The 19,635-nt window shown below is 38.3% G+C and overlaps 2 protein-coding genes across 4 annotated transcripts; one reads left to right on the forward strand and one right to left on the reverse strand.

The window, feature by feature from the left end:
* On the forward strand, positions 6,539–14,223 carry LOC104719681 (putative disease resistance protein At4g11170). Of its 3 annotated transcripts, XM_010437645.2 has the most exons (3): positions 6,539–6,824; positions 7,192–7,280; positions 12,877–14,223. In XM_010437645.2, exon 3 carries the CDS (start codon positions 12,953–12,955, stop codon positions 14,045–14,047), a length of 1,095 nt encoding a protein of 364 aa, XP_010435947.1. In that variant the 5' UTR covers positions 6,539–6,824; positions 7,192–7,280; positions 12,877–12,952; the 3' UTR covers positions 14,048–14,223. The 3 variants fall into 3 exon arrangements, with proteins under 3 accessions (XP_010435947.1, XP_010435945.1, XP_019086830.1); XM_010437643.2 differs by lacking the exons at positions 6,539–6,824; positions 7,192–7,280 and having other exon boundaries at positions 12,574–13,392; positions 13,477–14,223; XM_019231285.1 differs by lacking the exons at positions 6,539–6,824; positions 7,192–7,280 and having other exon boundaries at positions 12,574–14,223.
* LOC104720644 (TMV resistance protein N-like) lies at positions 7,290–12,453 on the reverse strand. Its single transcript, XM_019231286.1, has 5 exons — positions 11,590–12,453; positions 10,406–11,495; positions 10,015–10,317; positions 7,870–8,961; positions 7,290–7,791 (listed from the first exon to the last, which is right to left on the reverse strand). Exons 1-5 carry the CDS (start codon positions 12,054–12,056, stop codon positions 7,675–7,677), a joined length of 3,069 nt encoding a protein of 1,022 aa, XP_019086831.1. The 5' UTR covers positions 12,057–12,453; the 3' UTR covers positions 7,290–7,674.

Below are 19,635 nucleotides of genomic sequence, written 5' to 3' on the forward strand. Positions count from 1 at the left end.
CAAAAAAAAAAAAAACAAAAAAAATTCAAAGATATTTGTCACACGCTGATCCTAATAGTAAGAACGACAAGCCTCCTGACCGCAGGGTGCGAAGTGCGATCTCCCTCTTGTGATCTAAACCCCCTCGGCGATTCACAGGCGCAGAGTTTGAGAGGTCGGACTCCAGTGGCTCTTCAACGACGAGACCTTCGAGATAGGACCGCCACCTTTGGCGTTCTCGCCATAGTTCCTCTAGCCAACTTACCGGCACCTCCGCACCTCTGGCCTTTAGTTCTTGGAGGAATGCACATGGGCCTTCTATGGCATTGCTCTAGATGGAGAATGTACCGTCGTAGCCTCTCTATGCGACCCCTACAGATCGGGATTTCCGCGATATGCAGGTTTTTCGATTCGCCCAGCGGTTTGTAGTCGCCCTCCGGCAGGTCGGGTATCAAGGTTCTGGTAACCTATCCTTCACACTTGGCATGGTCAAGAACCGAGATGGTTCCCTCCAGACGGCAGAGCTGGAAGATAAGATCGTATTTCAGACGAAAGGCTCTGATATACGAACTCATCCTCTGACAGCGAGCTCGGTGGATGCGGATCTCTCTTTGTAGCGGATCCTCCTAGATTTCTGCAACGAGCTCACGAGGTGGAGATGGAACCGACTCTTCCAGGGGAAGGGCAATATTTGATGCCTCTGGATCGAACCCACTGACTCCGGCGGCAGTCAATTCTTGAGCTCGCCTCAACCATGCGGATCGAGTTGTAATAGGCATGTTTTCCAATTTTTCTGAAATTTGGATGTGAGATGCTCAGCGAACCTCCTCTCCTTATATTTATAGTGAGAAAGGGGGAGACAAACGCTGCGTCCCGTAAATCCCGCCAATCATATTACGTCATAAAACCGCGTCTACATTTAATGACGCGGTTATGTCTCGGGAATGAGCAAAAAAAAAAAAAAAAGGGCGACTACTACGTCTACCCAGTCCGGAATCGAACAGATCGACATCCTGGCCAGATGATCGACTTGCATAACTCTCCAATGCGAGATTAATCGAACCGAGAGAATTATATTTTAAAAAAAAAAATTTTGATTACTCTCGACGAGAGATAAATCGAACCGAGAGAATTTTGTTGAATTGTTTCATAAAGCTTCAGTTTGGACGGATTTAAGCCGAACCCAGAGTGCTAAATTTTGCCTTCCAACTTCCAAACTGAAACAGAGAAGATAAGCCGAAGTCCTGTACTTCGCCCTTCGCCAAAGCGCATGGATGCTCGGGTTAAATTACCCTCACCAAAATTACTCGGTGTAAGCCGGGAGACGTCCCGCCTCGTGTAAATTTCCAAATACAGTGAAAACTTTATTTATTGCAAATATAATTTGTTCAAACACGAAAACTTTATTAATATAAGTAAAAACGAGTGGCTCAAGTCACCGGTTACAAGTGTATTAGCTAGTCGGAATTTAAAACAATTCCTGCTGCGATCTTTCGAGTATCTAACTTAAGACGCTTTGGCATAGGGCATATTAGCTGCAGCCTTGTTTTTTCCCATTCGTCGGGACGGGATTCCAGTGCTCTGATTCTCTGTTCGGCTTCATCAAGATGACCGATGGTCTTTTCTTTTTTGCCTTTAAGGTGGCGATATCGGTTTCCAGCATGGCCAAACGATCGTCGATCTCATTTTTCTTTATACGATGGTAGTAAAGTTTATGGGTTTGCTCACGATGTGCAGATTCGATCTGCAAAAATCTTCTGATTAGCATTAACGCTTGGTTAAGAACTACGCAAATAAAATTTGAAAGCGTTACCTGGCGAACAAAGGCGTGAGCTGCAGCAGTCTCAACATTGTTGGCACATTTGTTCATATAGAACGGTTTCACCTCGGAAGGAACAAACTCTCCGTTCAAAGAAAAACTCGGCTCGCTCGGAGAGGAATTCGCTGAGCAATAGCATTCGTTGCAATACTCGACCAGACACGGCGGCATATCCGCCAACCTGTCTAATCCGTTTTCGATTCAAAATCTTGGATGCGACTCGAGCAGTTTGAGCTTAAATAGCAGTTTGCCTCGCGACTGTTCTGCTACGGAAGCCGATTGCGGTACTCGGTATGGCGTTCTTCAACAAGAGAAAGGAAGGTCTCTATGTCCAATCTTGCTTCTGGTTTCACACGAAGCATCAGCATCCATGGAGCTCGGATATTCGGATAGTAAGACATCCCTCTTTCGATAGCTTCTGAGTTCGAGAACGTTGGCACGTTTTGCCCGATTTCAATTTCGGGGTTAACGCTACCTACAGAGCTTGGCATTTTGGATTTGTCTTGTCTGATTGAACTATGAAACAGGATGAATATATTTATACTGGTCCTAGAGGAATATTTTCCAAGTTGTGAAATTGGGAAACTACCGTTTTCACATGTGGACATAAGGGAATTATTCCATGAAAGCAAAAGAAGAAATTTTCTATAATAAAAAAGAGGGAGAGTACTGAAGAACCGACCACAAAACGGGCAACATCATCACAAGGTCTTAAGCAAAAGAGGAAAATTGTTTCTAGGGAAAAAAAAATTGCAAGGGGAACTCATTAAATTACTGAAAGAGCGGACATATCGGCTTGGAAGATCTCGATGTTAGAGCTATGCTGGAGTCGAACAGAGTCCGGAGCTGTGATCTCGGGATGAAGAATTCCAAAGCCGAGTTGGTCTGGAGACATTGTGAGATCGCCGTCTCCCAATTCTATAACGTCCAGAGCTTCGACATCGCCAAGCGCTTTCTCTCGTCTTTCCTTGATCTCAGTAATCATGTTGTCGGGAATAGACGCGCCTTTCTCTAAGAGATATTCCACGGTTTCCACAATTCCATGTGCTTAGTTGAGGATGTCTTCCTTTGGACGGACTGTTCCCTCCTGCTCAACTAGATATGCTTTTACTTTGCCCAGACGCCGCTGAGCTTTCTTCGCGGTTCCTTCGACCTTTGCTAATCGATCTTGGCGAAGTCGAGAAGTCTCCGACTCAAACTTCATCTTCAGTTCCTCTAGCTCTTATTCAGCTCGGACTTTTCTCCCTCAAGAATCTTTTCTCGTGATTCCAGTTCGAACACTCTCGCCTCCAGATGTTTGTTGTTTTCATCCTTGCCCGCAAGCATGCTCTCCAATTCCTTGATCCTAGCCTCTTTCAGTTTGTCCGCCTCTCGGAGTTTTCCTAAAACTTCTTTCACTTTATCAAACTCGGACTCCGAGGATGCCATTGATTTAACTCGCCTATCATAGAAAAGAGCGAGCGAACTAGCGTAGGCAGCAGTCTGCATGGTTGATAAAATGAGCAGGGGGAAGAAAGTAAAGCGGTGTTGAATTACGAATTAATAAAAGGGATGATCCAAGTCAAACCTGAAGGGCGGACTGGGCGACGTCATGGAATTGCTGTGGAAACTCCAATTCTTCAATAGGTGGAAGAGTAACTAAAGATACCTTCAGGTTCCTGCAGAGTTCCCCGGCAGCCTCCCGGTTAGTCAAAGACGAAATGATCAGATCGGTTGTTCGCCCGTTTGACTCGAAAACGGTCATAGGGTTCGAGTCCGGCGTCATCTGCAGAACGTTTGCGGACTTTCCGTGATCAAAGCTTTTGCCTTTGCCTTTGTCCTTGCTATCCTTCTTAGATATCTTTCTTCTGGCACCATTGCTTTGTTCAGGACCGGGATCCTCGGGAGTAGCAGTTTCATCCTGCGGGGGCCGAAGTGAGTCAGTGAGATCTGAACCTTCGTGTTCGGGGTCCTAGACGAGTTGTGGTCTCTGGAGCCTTGGATGATTAGCCCAGCTCTTTCGCGAAACTTGAAAATACGGTTTTGGCTTTGCCCATGGCTTCTTCAACTCGGCGTCGGGTGACACAATCCCAGCTACGATCACTTCTTGTAAATAGTGCGTCCTTCACCAGTTGAAATTTGGGAGCTAGGTTCCGAGACGAAGTAGGGCGAACTGCAACAGCAAAGGAAATTAAGATCAGGTCAGAAAACGAGTGTTTGGATATCACAAAATGAAGAAAAATACGTTACCGGGCGAATTGTTCCACACTCTTTGACGACCGCATCTCGGATTTTCGAAGGAACAATCGTCAACTCGGACGAAGAAATAGCGAGTTGCCCATTTCTTGAAATTACTAACTTTCTCCCCGGGAAGAAAGTTATGTGCCGGTTTTGCGTTTACCATCCATGAGGGGTTCCCTTGAGAGTTCTTGAAGTTCGTCAATTGTTCAAAGCATTAAACTCCGAGGTACACTCCGGCTTTGGCTGCGAAGGTGAGAGCGGCGACAAAGTTGCAAATACTACCGGGGGAAAGTTGGCAAATTGGAATTTGCCACCGGTGGGTATACCGAGTAAGCCGACTTGGAAGTGGGAACCATAATCGACATTTGGAGAAGAAGCCCTCATATAAACAAATGAACCCTTTAGGCGGGTTCCAAGGGCGCTGGTGCTCACCAGGGACGATAATGTAAACGCTGCAGTCTTTCAAACTGCACAAATTCAGCATAGTACGAACAATATCGACGGTTCTTTGCGTTTGATACGAGGTGGGACTCCTCTTCATTCAGATTATCCGAAGGCAGATCGGAGACTGATGCAGCGTTGCCACGGTTCTCGCGGTTCTCCTCGTTGGTAGAGGAAGGAATTTCTATGGTAGGGAGTTCGTCCGATCTGGGCCTTGACGAACATTCTGCATTTTCTTCCGATCTGGTGGACTTGGTAGGCTTTCTTTTGGCATTCTTGCCGATCAGTGGGTCGCTTTCTGTACGAGATGAGGAGGCCATGACCGAGGTGCCGGATCCCACAGATTGCCGAAGAGTGTGGAGGAAGATCCACGAAAAATAATATTAAAATAAAGTGAGAGAGGAGAGAGAACGGAGCAAATACCTTCGATGGTTTTGAGAAAAGTGAAAATGAAGAACGAAGCTAAGTATTTATAGAAGTGAGTGGGCGGCAACCCTACGCGGACTCATAATGACCTACTCCATCCTACGCGACGTTTCAACTTCCGAGTTGACGGAAGCGACGCATCCGACACATGTCGACCTACGAATGGATGGTGAAGTGGCGCGACGATCTAGGTGGTTAGATACGATTTTCCTTACGGATTAAATCGGATATTCTCCTCTTAAAGTTCGAACGTTCGAATTAACATCTGAATGTACCGAACTGGGGGGGGACTAATTGTTGGTGCGGGAATTGGCACCCCTAACATACCGATCTAAACCTGCAACGAAACCGGATATCTAAACCAGGAGTTCGGAGAGTAAAGGACTCATGCTCTAAGTGGAGGCCCAATAGCATCAAGAGGCCTAGTTCCGAGGTGAGGAACCGACTTCCACCTCGTCTAGCGGCTGACCTAAGAAGAAATGAGAAACTTTCCTAATCAGTTTGACTATGATTTGGAAAGTGGATATATTCTGTAAATCTAAGAAAGTCTATAAATAAAGGGGGATCCCTTCATTGTAAATCATCTAACAATTAATACAATTCCCCTACTTTTACTTGTTCTTGAGCGAAAACCCTAACTTCTTCTACAAGAGATTTCAATTCCTTTTGCTAACTAGTTTTGATTCGAATTCTTAAAGAGATAGTTTTATTGAATTTGTTTCCCCCTTCAAACCAATTGATTATAAGAAATCCAGTTTCTAAATGTGCCAACATTTCACATTTATTTATGTACTTGTTATAAGAAGCCTAGTAATTTTGAAAAAGAAAAAAAAAGGAGCCAACCAACAGTTTCCGAGAGAGCTTTTTGGCAAATGTTACAAACTAAACAAATCTGGTGTATACAGCCTCTCCATCAATCATGATACAATAAGGAGCATCGGTAACCTCTGTAAGTGCGTGTGCTGCTAAATACTAACTAATAACCATAAAAAAAAGTTGGAGACAATTCAGCTTATCATAACATATACATAAGTGGTGTTTCCCAAAAGGACCACATATGCTATTATAAAAAAACAAGGATCAGACTTTGGGTTGACAAAAACATTTGAAGTGCTATTAAAAAATAGCAAGAGCCCGGAAGCAACGATCACCTGCTGCAAGGGAAATGCGTATTGGATCTTTATGAGAAAACCCACTTCATAACTCATAAGTTTAGAAATATATCTCAAGATGCTCTCACATGCATCATGCATTGACCAATTAACTCAATTTCTTCGTCTGCAGAATCAATATCACCAAATAAGAGACTCAATTTTCACCAAAATAGTTGACGATTTAAACCAGAAAAATTGAAACTTGAAATGAAACCCACCATTTATTTAAAGAGAAACCCATAAAACTAATACCTTTATCAAGCAACACAGAAGTACTTCCCTGAGCAACGAGAATGTTGCCGGAGAATTTACTCTCCGATGGTTCTCGGAAACCCAGTCTCTCAATCACTTGAACAGAAACGAACCCGAAGATACAAAGAAAAAAAGCTTGACCGGAAATAACCGAATGAATTTTGGTACATCTAATCCGGTTTAATAAAATTAGGATTTGGTTTTGGATTCGGTTTTTGGGTTTAAAATCAAATCGTGCCGTTTACTCTCTGTTTCATCTTCTCCTCCTCGTCTCAAATCTCAAAGCATTCGCCAAAATTTCTCCTTCAGTCCTTCTGGCCATCGTCTCCAAGCTCTCCGTTTCCGACGTGGCTGCTATGATCTTAACTGAGCTGTGTCTGGTACAGTCTCCCGCCACTGTTTCATCGGAGTCTAGGATACCTATTTACGGCGGTAATGGTGGAATTGGAATCCGATTTTGGGCTGTATCCTTAAAGAGAATTGGAGAAGCAAAATAATGGGGTTGCTATTAGAAGAAGGTTTCTATGAATTAGGTCAAGATAAGAGAAGCGAGTTTGATTGCTTTCCTTGTTTTTTTTTTTTACTCTTTTGAGTCTTAATTGGAAATTTGGATTTAGGGTTTAGGTACATTCTAATACTACAGCCTTGTGAACAGTTAGAGATGGTTACAATAAGACTGATTCATATATATAGCAAATAATAGGAAGAAGAATTTGTGTTGATAAATGCGTAGTGAGAAATCAGAAATAGATAAGATTGGCTTTTAGTTATACTGTGTTGGCTTGTAGCTATGGATGGTGTTTGAATTTTGAGTCTATTAGCTGATTATAGTTAGATAAAACAACAACAAGCAGATAGTTTCCTCGAACAAATGCATCTGTTTTCTTTTTTTTTTTGCAGTGTTACCAATGCTGGAATCAAGACGTAGATAACAGCTTCACTCTCTTTGTCACTGATACTTAACCATTGAATCTGAGTCTCTGTACAAGGTAATTGCTTTCAACTCTCTCTTTTCTTTTCCATTATTGGTTAGTTAGCAGAAAAATAGATGCTAGCAATGGTTGAAAAAGAGATGGTTGAGTAGATATGTCTGAAGTAGAGTTGTCTTATGAAAAGTTAATAACATAGCTTGAACACATATATGATAAATATTGAGGGAGGCTAGTGTTACTAATATCTGGAATATTTTTTTATTAAGAATTTCTTGTGTTACATTGCGGTTATAAACACCTCTGCGAGGTCCTTCAAGCAGATCTTGCTGACATGGGTATCATATTGGTGAAAAATCTCTTCATAAAGATATTTTTACAAACTCATAAACCTAGCTGTTCCCACGGGATCAAATTGAAAATAACAATTATAAAGAGTGGCATGTAGGAATGACTAGAAATGTGAGCAACATAGGAACTTGGGCAGACGAATCTTTGTTGATTGGTGGTCGTGTTCATAACCCGGCATCTCAGTTTCTTGGAAGCTGGCAATCTGCGGCTGTGCTGGTACCTAGAAAAGAAGGAATGTTATGTAGAGACTAAATAAACCATAGTAGAGAGATGGGTCAAGACTAGAATATTCAATAACCTCTTTGTTTAGTCTCCCTTTAAAATGTTCTAAAGCATCAGCTTCAAATGAATCACAACCCTGTGCATCGAGAAACTGAAGGCTCGGTGGAAGTTCTTCCAGTGATTTGAGTTTCTTGCAGTTATTGAGGCAGATGGTTACCAATGAGGTGAGATCTCTGATGCTTGCTGGCAGAGTCTTAAAGTCATGGCTGCTGAGATCTAAATATGTCAACTTGGTGAAATGACTTAGCTGGTCTGATAATGGCATCACGTTCTTGCAATTGTCAAGGCAAAGTTCAAGCAAACAGTATTTTCTCGGATCTTGACTTGCATCAGAGGGTTTCACCAATGTTTTGAGGCTCCTACAGTTGGTAAGAGTGAGTGACTGCACCTGAGTTAGCTCTGGCAATTCCTTAAGTTTGCTGCAGTCTCGAAGACACAGAGTTTTCAACCGGGAAAGTTTATTCATATCTTCTGGTAACCTGTCAAAATCATTTCCGCTGAAGTCCAATATTTCTAAGAATTCAAAGTGACCAATCGCATCTGACAGCTTTTGGATGTTTAAGTTGACTAGTTTTAGCTCTTCCAGGCCAGCTATATATGGAAAACTGTGAACGGTGGTGACAGGTTTCCTGTTCTCTTTGTAGCTGAACCTCCTGATATTGAGCGAAGTAGATTTGTTGAACACGGAGGTGAGTCGAGGAGCTTGGTGGACACTTACTGTCTTTGTACCATGGATCTTTTGCTCAGAGCTAAAGTAGAAGTATTCAGCGTATCCTTCACAATCTGCAAAAACACGAAATTTTATGTCTCCTGTGATCGACATATTCATATGTTGCATTTCCACTCTTGCAGTTGGGAACTCCAGTGTAATACGTTGCATCTGAGACACATTCCCTATAACAACACCCAAGGGACTCTTAGGCCCACCGTAGTATGATAGAGTAAGCGTGCTTAGGGTAGACCTTTCTCCAATCGACTCTGGAATTCCTTTTAGTCGCTTGCATTGTTTTAGCATCAGCTCGTTAAGCTTCTGGCACATTGAAAGATCTGGAAGTTCTTTGAGATTCTTAGATCCCGTCACATCCAGTTTCTTCAAATTACTGAACCTCTGAGGAACGTACAACAAAGAATAGTTGAATTCTGCATATTGCTATAGCAAAAACATTAACACATGGTCAAAATCATAGGCAAGGTTACCAGTGCTCCACTCCAGAGTGTTTCTAGGTTGCTGTGACGCAGATTGAGTTCCACAAGACCAAGTGTATTAAAGTTGAGAGGCAATGTGCTCAATGGAAATGCATCCCAGTGGAGTAAACTACAATTCATGGAAGGGCAATGATCGCCAGGAATCACCTGCAGCCTCGATTCTCCGTCGTTAACATGCTTGTAGACCTTGACAAACCTAAGTTTATACATTTTACCAAAAACACCAGTCTCCATCGAAAATGCACTTGTCATTTCACATGTGTGTAGGGAAATGCTTTCAATTTGGCCAATTCCCTGGTGATAGAAACTATTTAAGTAAATAGAAACATAAACACATTAGCAGGATGACAAGACGAGTATCAAAGATTAAGTAGATACTTACTTCTCTGTAATCGAGTGTGTCATGNCCTCCTGATATTGAGCGAAGTAGATTTGTTGAACACGGAGGTGAGTCGAGGAGCTTGGTGGACACTTACTGTCTTTGTACCATGGATCTTTTGCTCAGAGCTAAAGTAGAAGTATTCAGCGTATCCTTCACAATCTGCAAAAACACGAAATTTTATGTCTCCTGTGATCGACATATTCATATGTTGCATTTCCACTCTTGCAGTTGGGAACTCCAGTGTAATACGTTGCATCTGAGACACATTCCCTATAACAACACCCAAGGGACTCTTAGGCCCACCGTAGTATGATAGAGTAAGCGTGCTTAGGGTAGACCTTTCTCCAATCGACTCTGGAATTCCTTTTAGTCGCTTGCATTGTTTTAGCATCAGCTCGTTAAGCTTCTGGCACATTGAAAGATCTGGAAGTTCTTTGAGATTCTTAGATCCCGTCACATCCAGTTTCTTCAAATTACTGAACCTCTGAGGAACGTACAACAAAGAATAGTTGAATTCTGCATATTGCTATAGCAAAAACATTAACACATGGTCAAAATCATAGGCAAGGTTACCAGTGCTCCACTCCAGAGTGTTTCTAGGTTGCTGTGACGCAGATTGAGTTCCACAAGACCAAGTGTATTAAAGTTGAGAGGCAATGTGCTCAATGGAAATGCATCCCAGTGGAGTAAACTACAATTCATGGAAGGGCAATGATCGCCAGGAATCACCTGCAGCCTCGATTCTCCGTCGTTAACATGCTTGTAGACCTTGACAAACCTAAGTTTATACATTTTACCAAAAACACCAGTCTCCATCGAAAATGCACTTGTCATTTCACATGTGTGTAGGGAAATGCTTTCAATTTGGCCAATTCCCTGGTGATAGAAACTATTTAAGTAAATAGAAACATAAACACATTAGCAGGATGACAAGACGAGTATCAAAGATTAAGTAGATACTTACTTCTCTGTAATCGAGTGTGTCATGTATTTTCTCTGGATCCCCGATGAATTTTCCACTGTCAAGCATAATTTCCCTTCCCATCTGTTCAACCAACTTATGCAGGATTACATATCCATTACTTGTTATATCAATGAGAGATTTCTCTGCTAAAACTCTCATCCACAAGTTACTTTCAAGTGTGCTAATAGCAAGTAGTGAAGTGACTCGCCTGAAAGTGTCTCCATTAAAGAGACATGCAACATGAAGAAAAGCATTCTGATGTGCTTTTGCTAAGCCCTCGTAGCTAATTTTCAAGATTTCTGTTATATTCTCGTCAGGAGTACATTCAAGTCCACACACTGCTTCTTCCAATTCCTCAGGAGAGTTGGCTCTTCCACGGAGAAAGAAGGCATAAGCTTGAATTGCAGAAGGAAGCCCGTGAGCAAGTCGAGCTGCCCGGATTGAGAGATGGTCAAATTCAACAGAAGAAGGACTACCTCCTTCAAAAGCAATCTGTTTAAACATCTGCAGGGAATCCATATCGTCTAAACACTTAACCTCATAAATGGCTTTTACTCCACAACTATTGAGTAAGCCCCTGTCTCGGGTGGTTATGATGATTCGGCTCCCATGACCAAACCATCGTGTCTCTTTTGCCAGAGCATGGATCTGCACCAAATTATCCACACCATCTAGCACAAGAAGAACCTTGTGGTTCCCAAGTCTTGCCGCTATGACCTCGCGTCCAGCTTCCACACTCCACGGCGTAATATCATCATCAAGGGTATTGTAAAGAAGTTTGTTTTGCAAATGCAGTAGATCAATGTCTTTATAAATACCCTTGATGTCTTCTGTGAAATACCTGGTTGTAAAATGGGATGAGAGCTGGTCATAGAGACACTTGGCGATGGTGGTTTTGCCAATGCCTCCCATGCCCCATATTCCAATCATACGAACCTCATCATTATCGGAGTCCATCTCCAAGAGAGACTTGAGACCTTCCATGTGAGTATCTACCCCAACAATATTTCTGAAGTCTATCTTTTGCATCATCGCCTTGCGCTTTGAAATATCTTCGACAATTTTTCGAACCATAGTTGCCTCATCAATGCTGAAATGGAAATAAGAACACAAGTATAATTAACTTTCTAGGAAGCTGGTTATGCATACTATATATTCAGGTTTCTATGAGGAAAAATACATACCACTGTCCGGATGCCACGCCTGAAAGATCGGCGATCATTTTAAGAGCTTCTCTCCACTTGGGAACCTTATCTGCCATTTGTAGATCACGTTCGTATCCTTCTAGATCGAAACTTCCTTGCTGATGCCTCACGTCAGAGGGGTCTACTCTATAGAAGACGGGAAAGACACCAATTCTTCCCTCCACCTGAAGCTTCATTATCATTTGGAGCTCCATTAAGCACCACCTGGAAGTAGGGTAGTTCTCTGAGAGAACCACGACAACGAAATCTGAACCTTCGATGGCTCTGTGGAGTTCTTCAGTAATGTGATCGCCTAGCTCAAGCCTTTTGTCGTCTTTGAAGGTAGCAATTCCTCTGCTAGCAAGTGCTGCGTACAAATGGCTAACTATAGAATGTCGAGTATCTTCCCCTCGGAAACTGAGGAAGACATCATAGTTGGATGCACGAGATGCAGATGAGGAAGCCATTGTCGGGAAAAACTTGGTTTAGAAGAGGCTAGCTTAGATGCTCTGTTTCAACTCTTGTTTAAACACATATTTAGTTTCAGCGTGTTTGCTAGAATATAGTTCTCTCTCTTACCGTTCGAGTCTGGACGAAGGTTGGTGATGGAGATGGCGATGGCTACAGTAGAATTAGGACCCTTGAACTCACTTTACTTATTGGATTCCAGAGCACTTGATGGGAAGACACATAAAGGCATCGATACAGAAGAAGAAGCTGCGATCAAGTCTCTTTCCATTATCGCTTGCTTTTGATTTCCCTTGGTTGCCAGATCTTCACTTAGTGAGTCTTTGTTTTTGTTATGTCTTTTTATCCCGGAGTTTGTACCAGTTCGGCCAAAAATATATATATATAAAAAAAGAACCAAATGCCACTTTTTATGCTGTCATTTTGATAGAAAAATATTTAAAACTTTGGAAACAATCACTGTTTTGTTTTATTTGAATATTTCTAAGTAAAGTTTTTGTCTGTTTTTGACTTGTTTGTTTCGCACTAGTAGTGTTTAGTGTTTTTTAAGTGGTCTGTTTGGTTGTAAAGTTGTTTCACACCTGTAGTTTTTAATTGGTATTGAATCCGGGAGTTAGTAATCATACCAGCAGCATTAGTTTTTCTTCTTTGTTGTTGGAACTTGGAACCAAACCAAATGTCTTCTTCTTCATCTTCTACTTCTTTTTTGTTGCTTGGAAGGGAGGTGGATGTCTTCCTGAGTTTCTGCTGCCAGACTAGGCATGGATATTTTCAAAACATTTTGATTACATATGGCATTAAAACTTTTTTATCCTACAGATGCTTGGAGAATAGATTCGGACCAATTAGTCAACGGACAGTCAAGGCTTTGGAAGAGGCGAGAGTCGCGGTCGTTATGACATCTGGGACGAAACCTTGTTCCATCGGGTTCCTAGAAGAGCTCATAGTAATACTCGAATTCCAAGAAAAAGGTTCACTCATGGTCATACCCATTTTTGTTACGGATAACTATTTTAATGCGGAGGAGATATGCCAACAATATCCTGAGAAGGCTCCAAGTTGGAGAACTGCACTTACCGAATTGACCAACATTGCAGCCGAGTATCAGTTTTCTCAGAATCCTGCAGGTATGGGCCTGTTAGATTGGTTCAAAAAAATTGCTCATGACATATCTCTTGTCTCTCTCTACTCCACATCAAACGGTTTAGATGGCCTTGTTGCAATGGATCGTCACATGAAAGTGGCTTATGACTTGTTGGATTTAGAAGTTGACAAAGAGGTTCGTACTATTGGCATTTGGGGTAGTGGTGGTGTTGGGAAGACAACACTTGCAAGGTACATTTATGCCGAGATCTTTGTCAAATTTCAGACATGTGTTTTCCTAGATAATGTTGAAAACATTGAAGACAAGGTTCTTAGGTTCAAAGGGGAAGAAGATCCAACGGTAGTAACGAGTTCAGATCACGACTGGCTTGAAATTGCCAAAGCATGGCGTAAACACCGGAAAGTTCTCCTTATCGCTGATGATGTGAACAGCATCGAACAAGGGAAGCGGATCATCAAATACGCTAAGTGGTTTGCTCCAGGAAGTAGAGTCATTCTAATTAGCCAGAACAAGGATTTGCTTGTTGACGCCGGAGTGAAGCATGAGTATGAAGTCAGGTCTTTAAGATATGATGAAGCTCTTCAAATCTTCTCTCAATTTGCTTTCAAGCAGCCTTATCCACCTTCTGATTTCGAACAGCTTGCCGTTCGTGCTGTCCATCTCGCAGGCTTTCTTCCTTTGGCCCTTCGACTGCTAGGGTCTTTTTTAGCTGGTAAAGGTCGAGAAAACTGGGTAGCTGCACTGTTCAAACTCAAGGCAAAGCTAGGTGGAAATATAATGGAAGTGTGGAAACTTATGGAACCATCAGGAGATAGAGGTCAAGAGGAGTGGGAACCTGCTGCAGACATAATGGAAGGGAACGAATCATCCGAAGACGAGACATAATAGCAGTATGACGAGTCACTTGTACCGGTTCCCTTTCATCTGTTTTGTTTCTTTGATGATAATGAGTGTGAAGCTTGCGAACAATGGTATTCAGTATCTTGTATTGTTACTATTAGTAGATTATAAATGTATGCAGTAAGTTGATTATTAATTTTCAGCACAGAGAATCACTGAAACAGAGTTAAAAACAGAGGAAAGCCATTGTGCCGGACTGAGAGCTTAGCCACACATGATCAAGTGTCAAGATAGTTAAACAGCTCGATTTTCTTCAGTCACTTGCGACGTCTGCAAATTAATTTATCCATAAAAGGACTGAGCTATAAGGTTGCAAAACAAACTGGATACACAATTCTAAGTATTTTGAGAGGGAAATAGTTTTACAGAAGAACACCCTGCAGAAACATCAAACAATACCATAATACCAACTGCAGAAAAAATCTTGAGAATAATTTTTTAAGCTAGCCACAGTTAAGAAAAAGCATACACAATCTTGTTCATAAACTCACCTATAACTCCCTCTTTGATGGGTGTAATTTGGTAACTTTTTATTCGTCAAAACAGTAACGAAAAAGGTACAAATATAGTATCTGTACTTGTAAATTTTGTGACAAGGCAGAGATGGAACCAAAACATAGACCAAGAACAACACTTACTAAACACAATGTTCCTATTCATAAAGAAGGTACAAATAAACAAAATTATATGTTGATGTTCATGACACAATACTTAATGCCCGATACAATTCCAAAATTTTACTAAATCATGAAAAAGTATGATAAGAGTTGGGTAAGGATTATGGTGGTAATTCAGAATTCTATCAGAAAATGAAAGGTATAAGTATGCAATTGCAACAATCTTTATGATAATGAGTATTATAAGAGGGGGTTATTGGTTCAATAATTTAATAAATATAAACAAATTATGTGTTATTCAATTACTGAATTTAAAATACTTATCAAAATGATATGTTATTGGTTCTATGATTTAGAAATACTTGTTAAAATCTTTGCCGAGATTGAAGCCCTTGTTTGGGCTATGCGCTGTATGATTGGAGCGGATAACCAATCTGTTGTTTTTCTCACTGACTGCTATGACTTAGTGAAGATTGTGTCTTCGCCTTTCGAGTGGCCAACTTTTACGCCTTATTTAAAAATTTATATTATGCTAAGATTGATATTATGTATTATTTTGGTATCAATTAATAAAGCTAATATTATTTCTAATTGAATTATATTTACGTTAATTAGTTTTTAAATTGATGTTTATTATTATTATTTTTTATGGAAAAAGGGTTTTGTTACCTTATATATTTTCAGATCTGCTATTGTCATGATAAAGAAATGGAAAATCTACAAACCATAAATTCAATTTTACTTTAAATAGATTTAGAACTAGGAAATTCAATTCAATATCTATATTAATATGTAGACATCAATACATCTCTTACCAAGTTTATATATGTAAAGGGAGGAGAAACTAATTTTGAGACATCAATAGAGATTTATGAGAAAATCAATATTGAGTTTTAAGTATGTGGTTTTAAAGAAAAGCTCTCAGACTACCTATATGAAATTTGGAAACAATTCACTTCATTTACTCCATCATCCGAAGCCTTTAAAATATGAATTTATTTTTAAAAATTATATTGCAATATTCTTTTCATATTGCTAAGTTGTTATCTATGATCTCTCTTATTCAAAGGGTCAAAGAGTTATTGGAAAATCTGCTAAAGAACATCATTCTGGATGTCAAAAATCATTTTGATAATTTGATGTTACAACAAGTAACAAAATCATGTTATACCATTGATGACATGTTGAAGACACTTTCTTCAATATGTTATGATAAATTTGTTCAATTCATGCCCAATTTGTGTTCGAATGAATTGATCCAACAATCTTTTCTGGATTTTGTGATTTATTTTAGTCTTTTTAAGTAATTAACCTATTTTAAACTTTTCAGATGTTCAAAGAGGGTGTATTTCAATGAAAATATATCAAAAGTTGAATCTTTAGATATGTCCAGATTATTTGAAATATTTATAAGGCTAAGATAGATTTTTGTATTATTTTGGTATCAATCAATAGAGCTAATTTATTTCTAATTGAATTTTATTTACATTAATTAGTTTTTAAAAGTAATGTTTGTTATTTTCGTAGAAAAAGGGTTTTCTATATTATATTTTTCAGATATGCTATTGTCATGATACATAAATGTAAAATCTGCAATCCATAACTCTGAGTAAAAAAACCCCATCAAAATTAAAAGTTCAGATAAAAAATATTATTTCAAAAATATGCGACTCTAATTCAAAAGTATCAATTGAAAAGTGATAATGAATCTTAGCAACCTTGCAAAAACTATATTTTCTTACATTTATAAACTAGGTTATATCCCGCGCATGTGCGGATTGTTATAAATATAATAAATTATGTTCATTAATTTAATTTTAATCGTAAGAAGCAAAAAAATCAAAATCTAAATGTATTTAGGAAATTTACATTTTTTAAAAATCATACAAATTCATAATATATATAACTAATTTAAATATAATCACACATACATATCTCTTGATTTTCTATGTTTTATTATTATTTAACTTTGATAATAATTTTCATTAGTTTCTCTGAGGATTTGAGGTTAAAAAAATGATAAAATGAAAATTAACTATGATATTCTAATATTAATTTAAGTTGTTCATATAAGCTAACACATAACCTAAAGTATTAAACGAGAGAAACAAAATTATTCTCTATAAAATCATATGAAGTGCAAGCAAAACTTTAAAGTAAAATTCCCAAAGAGTAGTTTTACTTTTAAGTCTCTTTTTTATATTGTCCTCATTTTATTTTATATTGCTAGATTTAGTTATAATTATTTCATCTTTGTGGTAAAAGCTAGACAGAAAATAGAATATTATATTGTTTTTATATAGAGAAATCCTTTTGAAGTACATATTTGAATGAAATAAATATAGCTTAATGATCTTTATGTAATTACATGTTTAATCAGAAACTAAATATAATGATGAGTATTCTTAAAAAATGTATTACAATTTTGTTAGAGGTAAGAGAGAGTTATGAAAAATTGATTTGATATTTCATAATTATATTAAAAAAAAATTCTTTCCTTAGAAGTTAGAACATTACATATTTTTAAGAATCAAATAAATATATATGAATATGTAAGAAATAATCTAACATCTAAAGTAACGAAAGAAGTACATAAAAGCAAGAAGAAATAAAATGGAGAACAATGTAAAATATATTATTAAACTCTTACAATATTATCTTCATTGAATTTCAACCAATGCAAGAACATTAAAAACAAAAAAAAAAACAAAAAAAATATTTAGGATTTGAGATATGATGGAGGAGGATGTAAGAATGATTATTTATAAGATAAGAAATGATGGAAGTTACATTTTTCAAAAATTAAATTAGAGGGGTTATAATTATAATTGCTAGGGTATTTAACTGAAAGTGAATGGAGAAAACAAATAGTCAATTTATAGTTTATGTAATTTCAGTTACAATTTAGTATTAAAGTGTATATTTAAAGTATGAATTAATGTATATGATTAAATATGTTGTATTTTAGGGTTAATTAAAAATAAATATTATATGTATAAGAAAAGAAATACCAAATAGACCAGTAAGGAGAGAGTAACTGAAATTAGAAAATATTATATAATATAAAATATAATCTTTATTGAGTTTTCAACCAATACAAGAACATTTAAAACAAAAAAAAAACAAAAAAAATATATTTAGGATTTGAGATATGATGAAGGAGGATGTGAGAATGATTATTTATAGGATAAAAAGTGATGGAAGTTATATTTCTCAAAAATTAAATTAAAAGAGTTATAATTATAATTGCTAGGGTACTTAACTCAAAGTGAATGGAGAAAACAAATAGTCAATTCACAATTTATGTAATTTCAGTTACAATTTAGTACTGAAAGTGAATGGAGAGAAAAAATAGTCGGTTTTGCTTTGGGAAGTCGATATATTTTTGTGGCCCATTAACCATTTACAGTCTATTAATAATTAACTTAAACATGAGAAAAACAAAAATAACCAAAAGATTAAGAGGTGCCACGTGGCAGATAGATAGAGCTTCCTTAGAGGGTGTAAGCCTACTTTATTATATTAGATATGCGATGAGTAATTATGATAAAGATATGCAACCCTCATCAGCATTTATTATTAGTAAAATTAGATGCAACCCTCGTAAGATATGCAATATCATAAAATTGCATATTTAAAGTTGATTAAACAGGGGTGTCTAAAATTATTTGTTATTGCATTAAACTATATCTAAGTGTGTAATTTGTAATTGGAAAAATATATATAAACACATTCCGGGCAGCTATTAATCATAAAATAAATTTCCCCTCATTATGTTTTGTGTGTTTTACTGATTGTGCCGTATTGCATTTCAGGGTTTTCATGATTGTTTTATTTTATTAATTTACGATATTTATTTTTTGTCTTTATCACTTGCAAGAAAAAAATAATAAGAATAGAAATTAAAAAGAAACACAAAACATATTTAAAAAGATTGTTAACTCTCAATAATTTTAATTTAATCTTAATTAATACTTTATCCATAAGTAATTAAAAATTAAGAAATAAAAATATAAAAGAAAATAAGAATATGAAACAAAAGTGATTGGGTAAGATGTTAAATTTTATTTAACAAAACTATTGTAAGGACTGTTTAATTAACATGTGAAAAAGAAAGAATATAAGATAAAGTATTAACATGTGATCAAAAGCGGGTGTTGGACAGAAAACCATTGTAAAAAACTATTGTACATAGTAACATGCATAGAATTGTGGTAATTAACTCACTCTGAGGAAGTTTATCGACAAAGAAACATATGGCAATCCAACCTGCAAAAAATTGCGTGGTAGCAAATTTTACTACTGGTCCTAAAACTTTTTCTCGCAAGCCCGAATATCGAGGAGCCGTCACCACCAAAACTCACCGACGCTGGTGGAGCTTTTGCTCACCGGCGTCGGGATATTTCGACCATAGCTTCCGCTCTGTATTCTCTCTGCTTTCTTAGTTTCCTTTTTCAATCTTTTTTTCCCCTTTTGGTTCTCGTTTTACAACCGATGCAAACCCCCCTCAATCAACCAGATCCAACCTCACTGCCGACGGAAATCAAGTCCCCTTGTCTCTTTAATCATCGATCCGGAATGGCAATCACCTCTGCAGATTTCTCTTCCCCAATGTCACCCGAGCCTTGGCGGGCGGAGACGGAGGTGACGGTTGGTGAGGAATCCTCCTGAGAAATGATTTTTCTCCGCTTTTGGGCTACCATCTTGAACACATACCATTCCCTGAGCTTGGCAGCTCTGTATCTGCTTTCACCGGAGACGCAGAATTTCCCTTCACTCTCCCTGGTCAGCCGCTGTATGTATCATCTCTTCCGATTTATCACAGCACTTTTCCTGTGGATGAACATCAAAACAAAGATCGGCATGTTAGCTTTACAGAAGGATTTGCCCAAATTCCAAAAGCCCAGGTTCTATCTATCTAACCCTCTATTATCCTGTCGACTTTGTCTAGAATTT

Source organism: Camelina sativa, chromosome 10 (assembly GCF_000633955.1).
Source record: "Camelina sativa cultivar DH55 chromosome 10, Cs, whole genome shotgun sequence".
NCBI lineage: Eukaryota > Viridiplantae > Streptophyta > Magnoliopsida > Brassicales > Brassicaceae > Camelina > Camelina sativa.

Coding starts and splice junctions, on each gene's coding strand:
- LOC104719681 (XM_019231285.1), top strand. CDS start 12,734: ATGTCTTCTTCTTCATCTTCTACTTCTTTTTTGTTGCTTGGAAGGGAG.
- LOC104720644 (XM_019231286.1), bottom strand. CDS start 12,056: ATGGCTTCCTCATCTGCATCTCGTGCATCCAACTATGATGTCTTCCTC. Junction 10,318..10,405: donor ACACACTCGATTACAGAGAA/GTAAGTATCTAC, acceptor TTCTATCACCAG/GGAATTGGCCAAATTGAAAG. Junction 8,962..10,014: donor CACTCTGGAGTGGAGCACTG/GTAACCTTGCCT, acceptor TACGTTCCTCAG/AGGTTCAGTAATTTGAAGAA.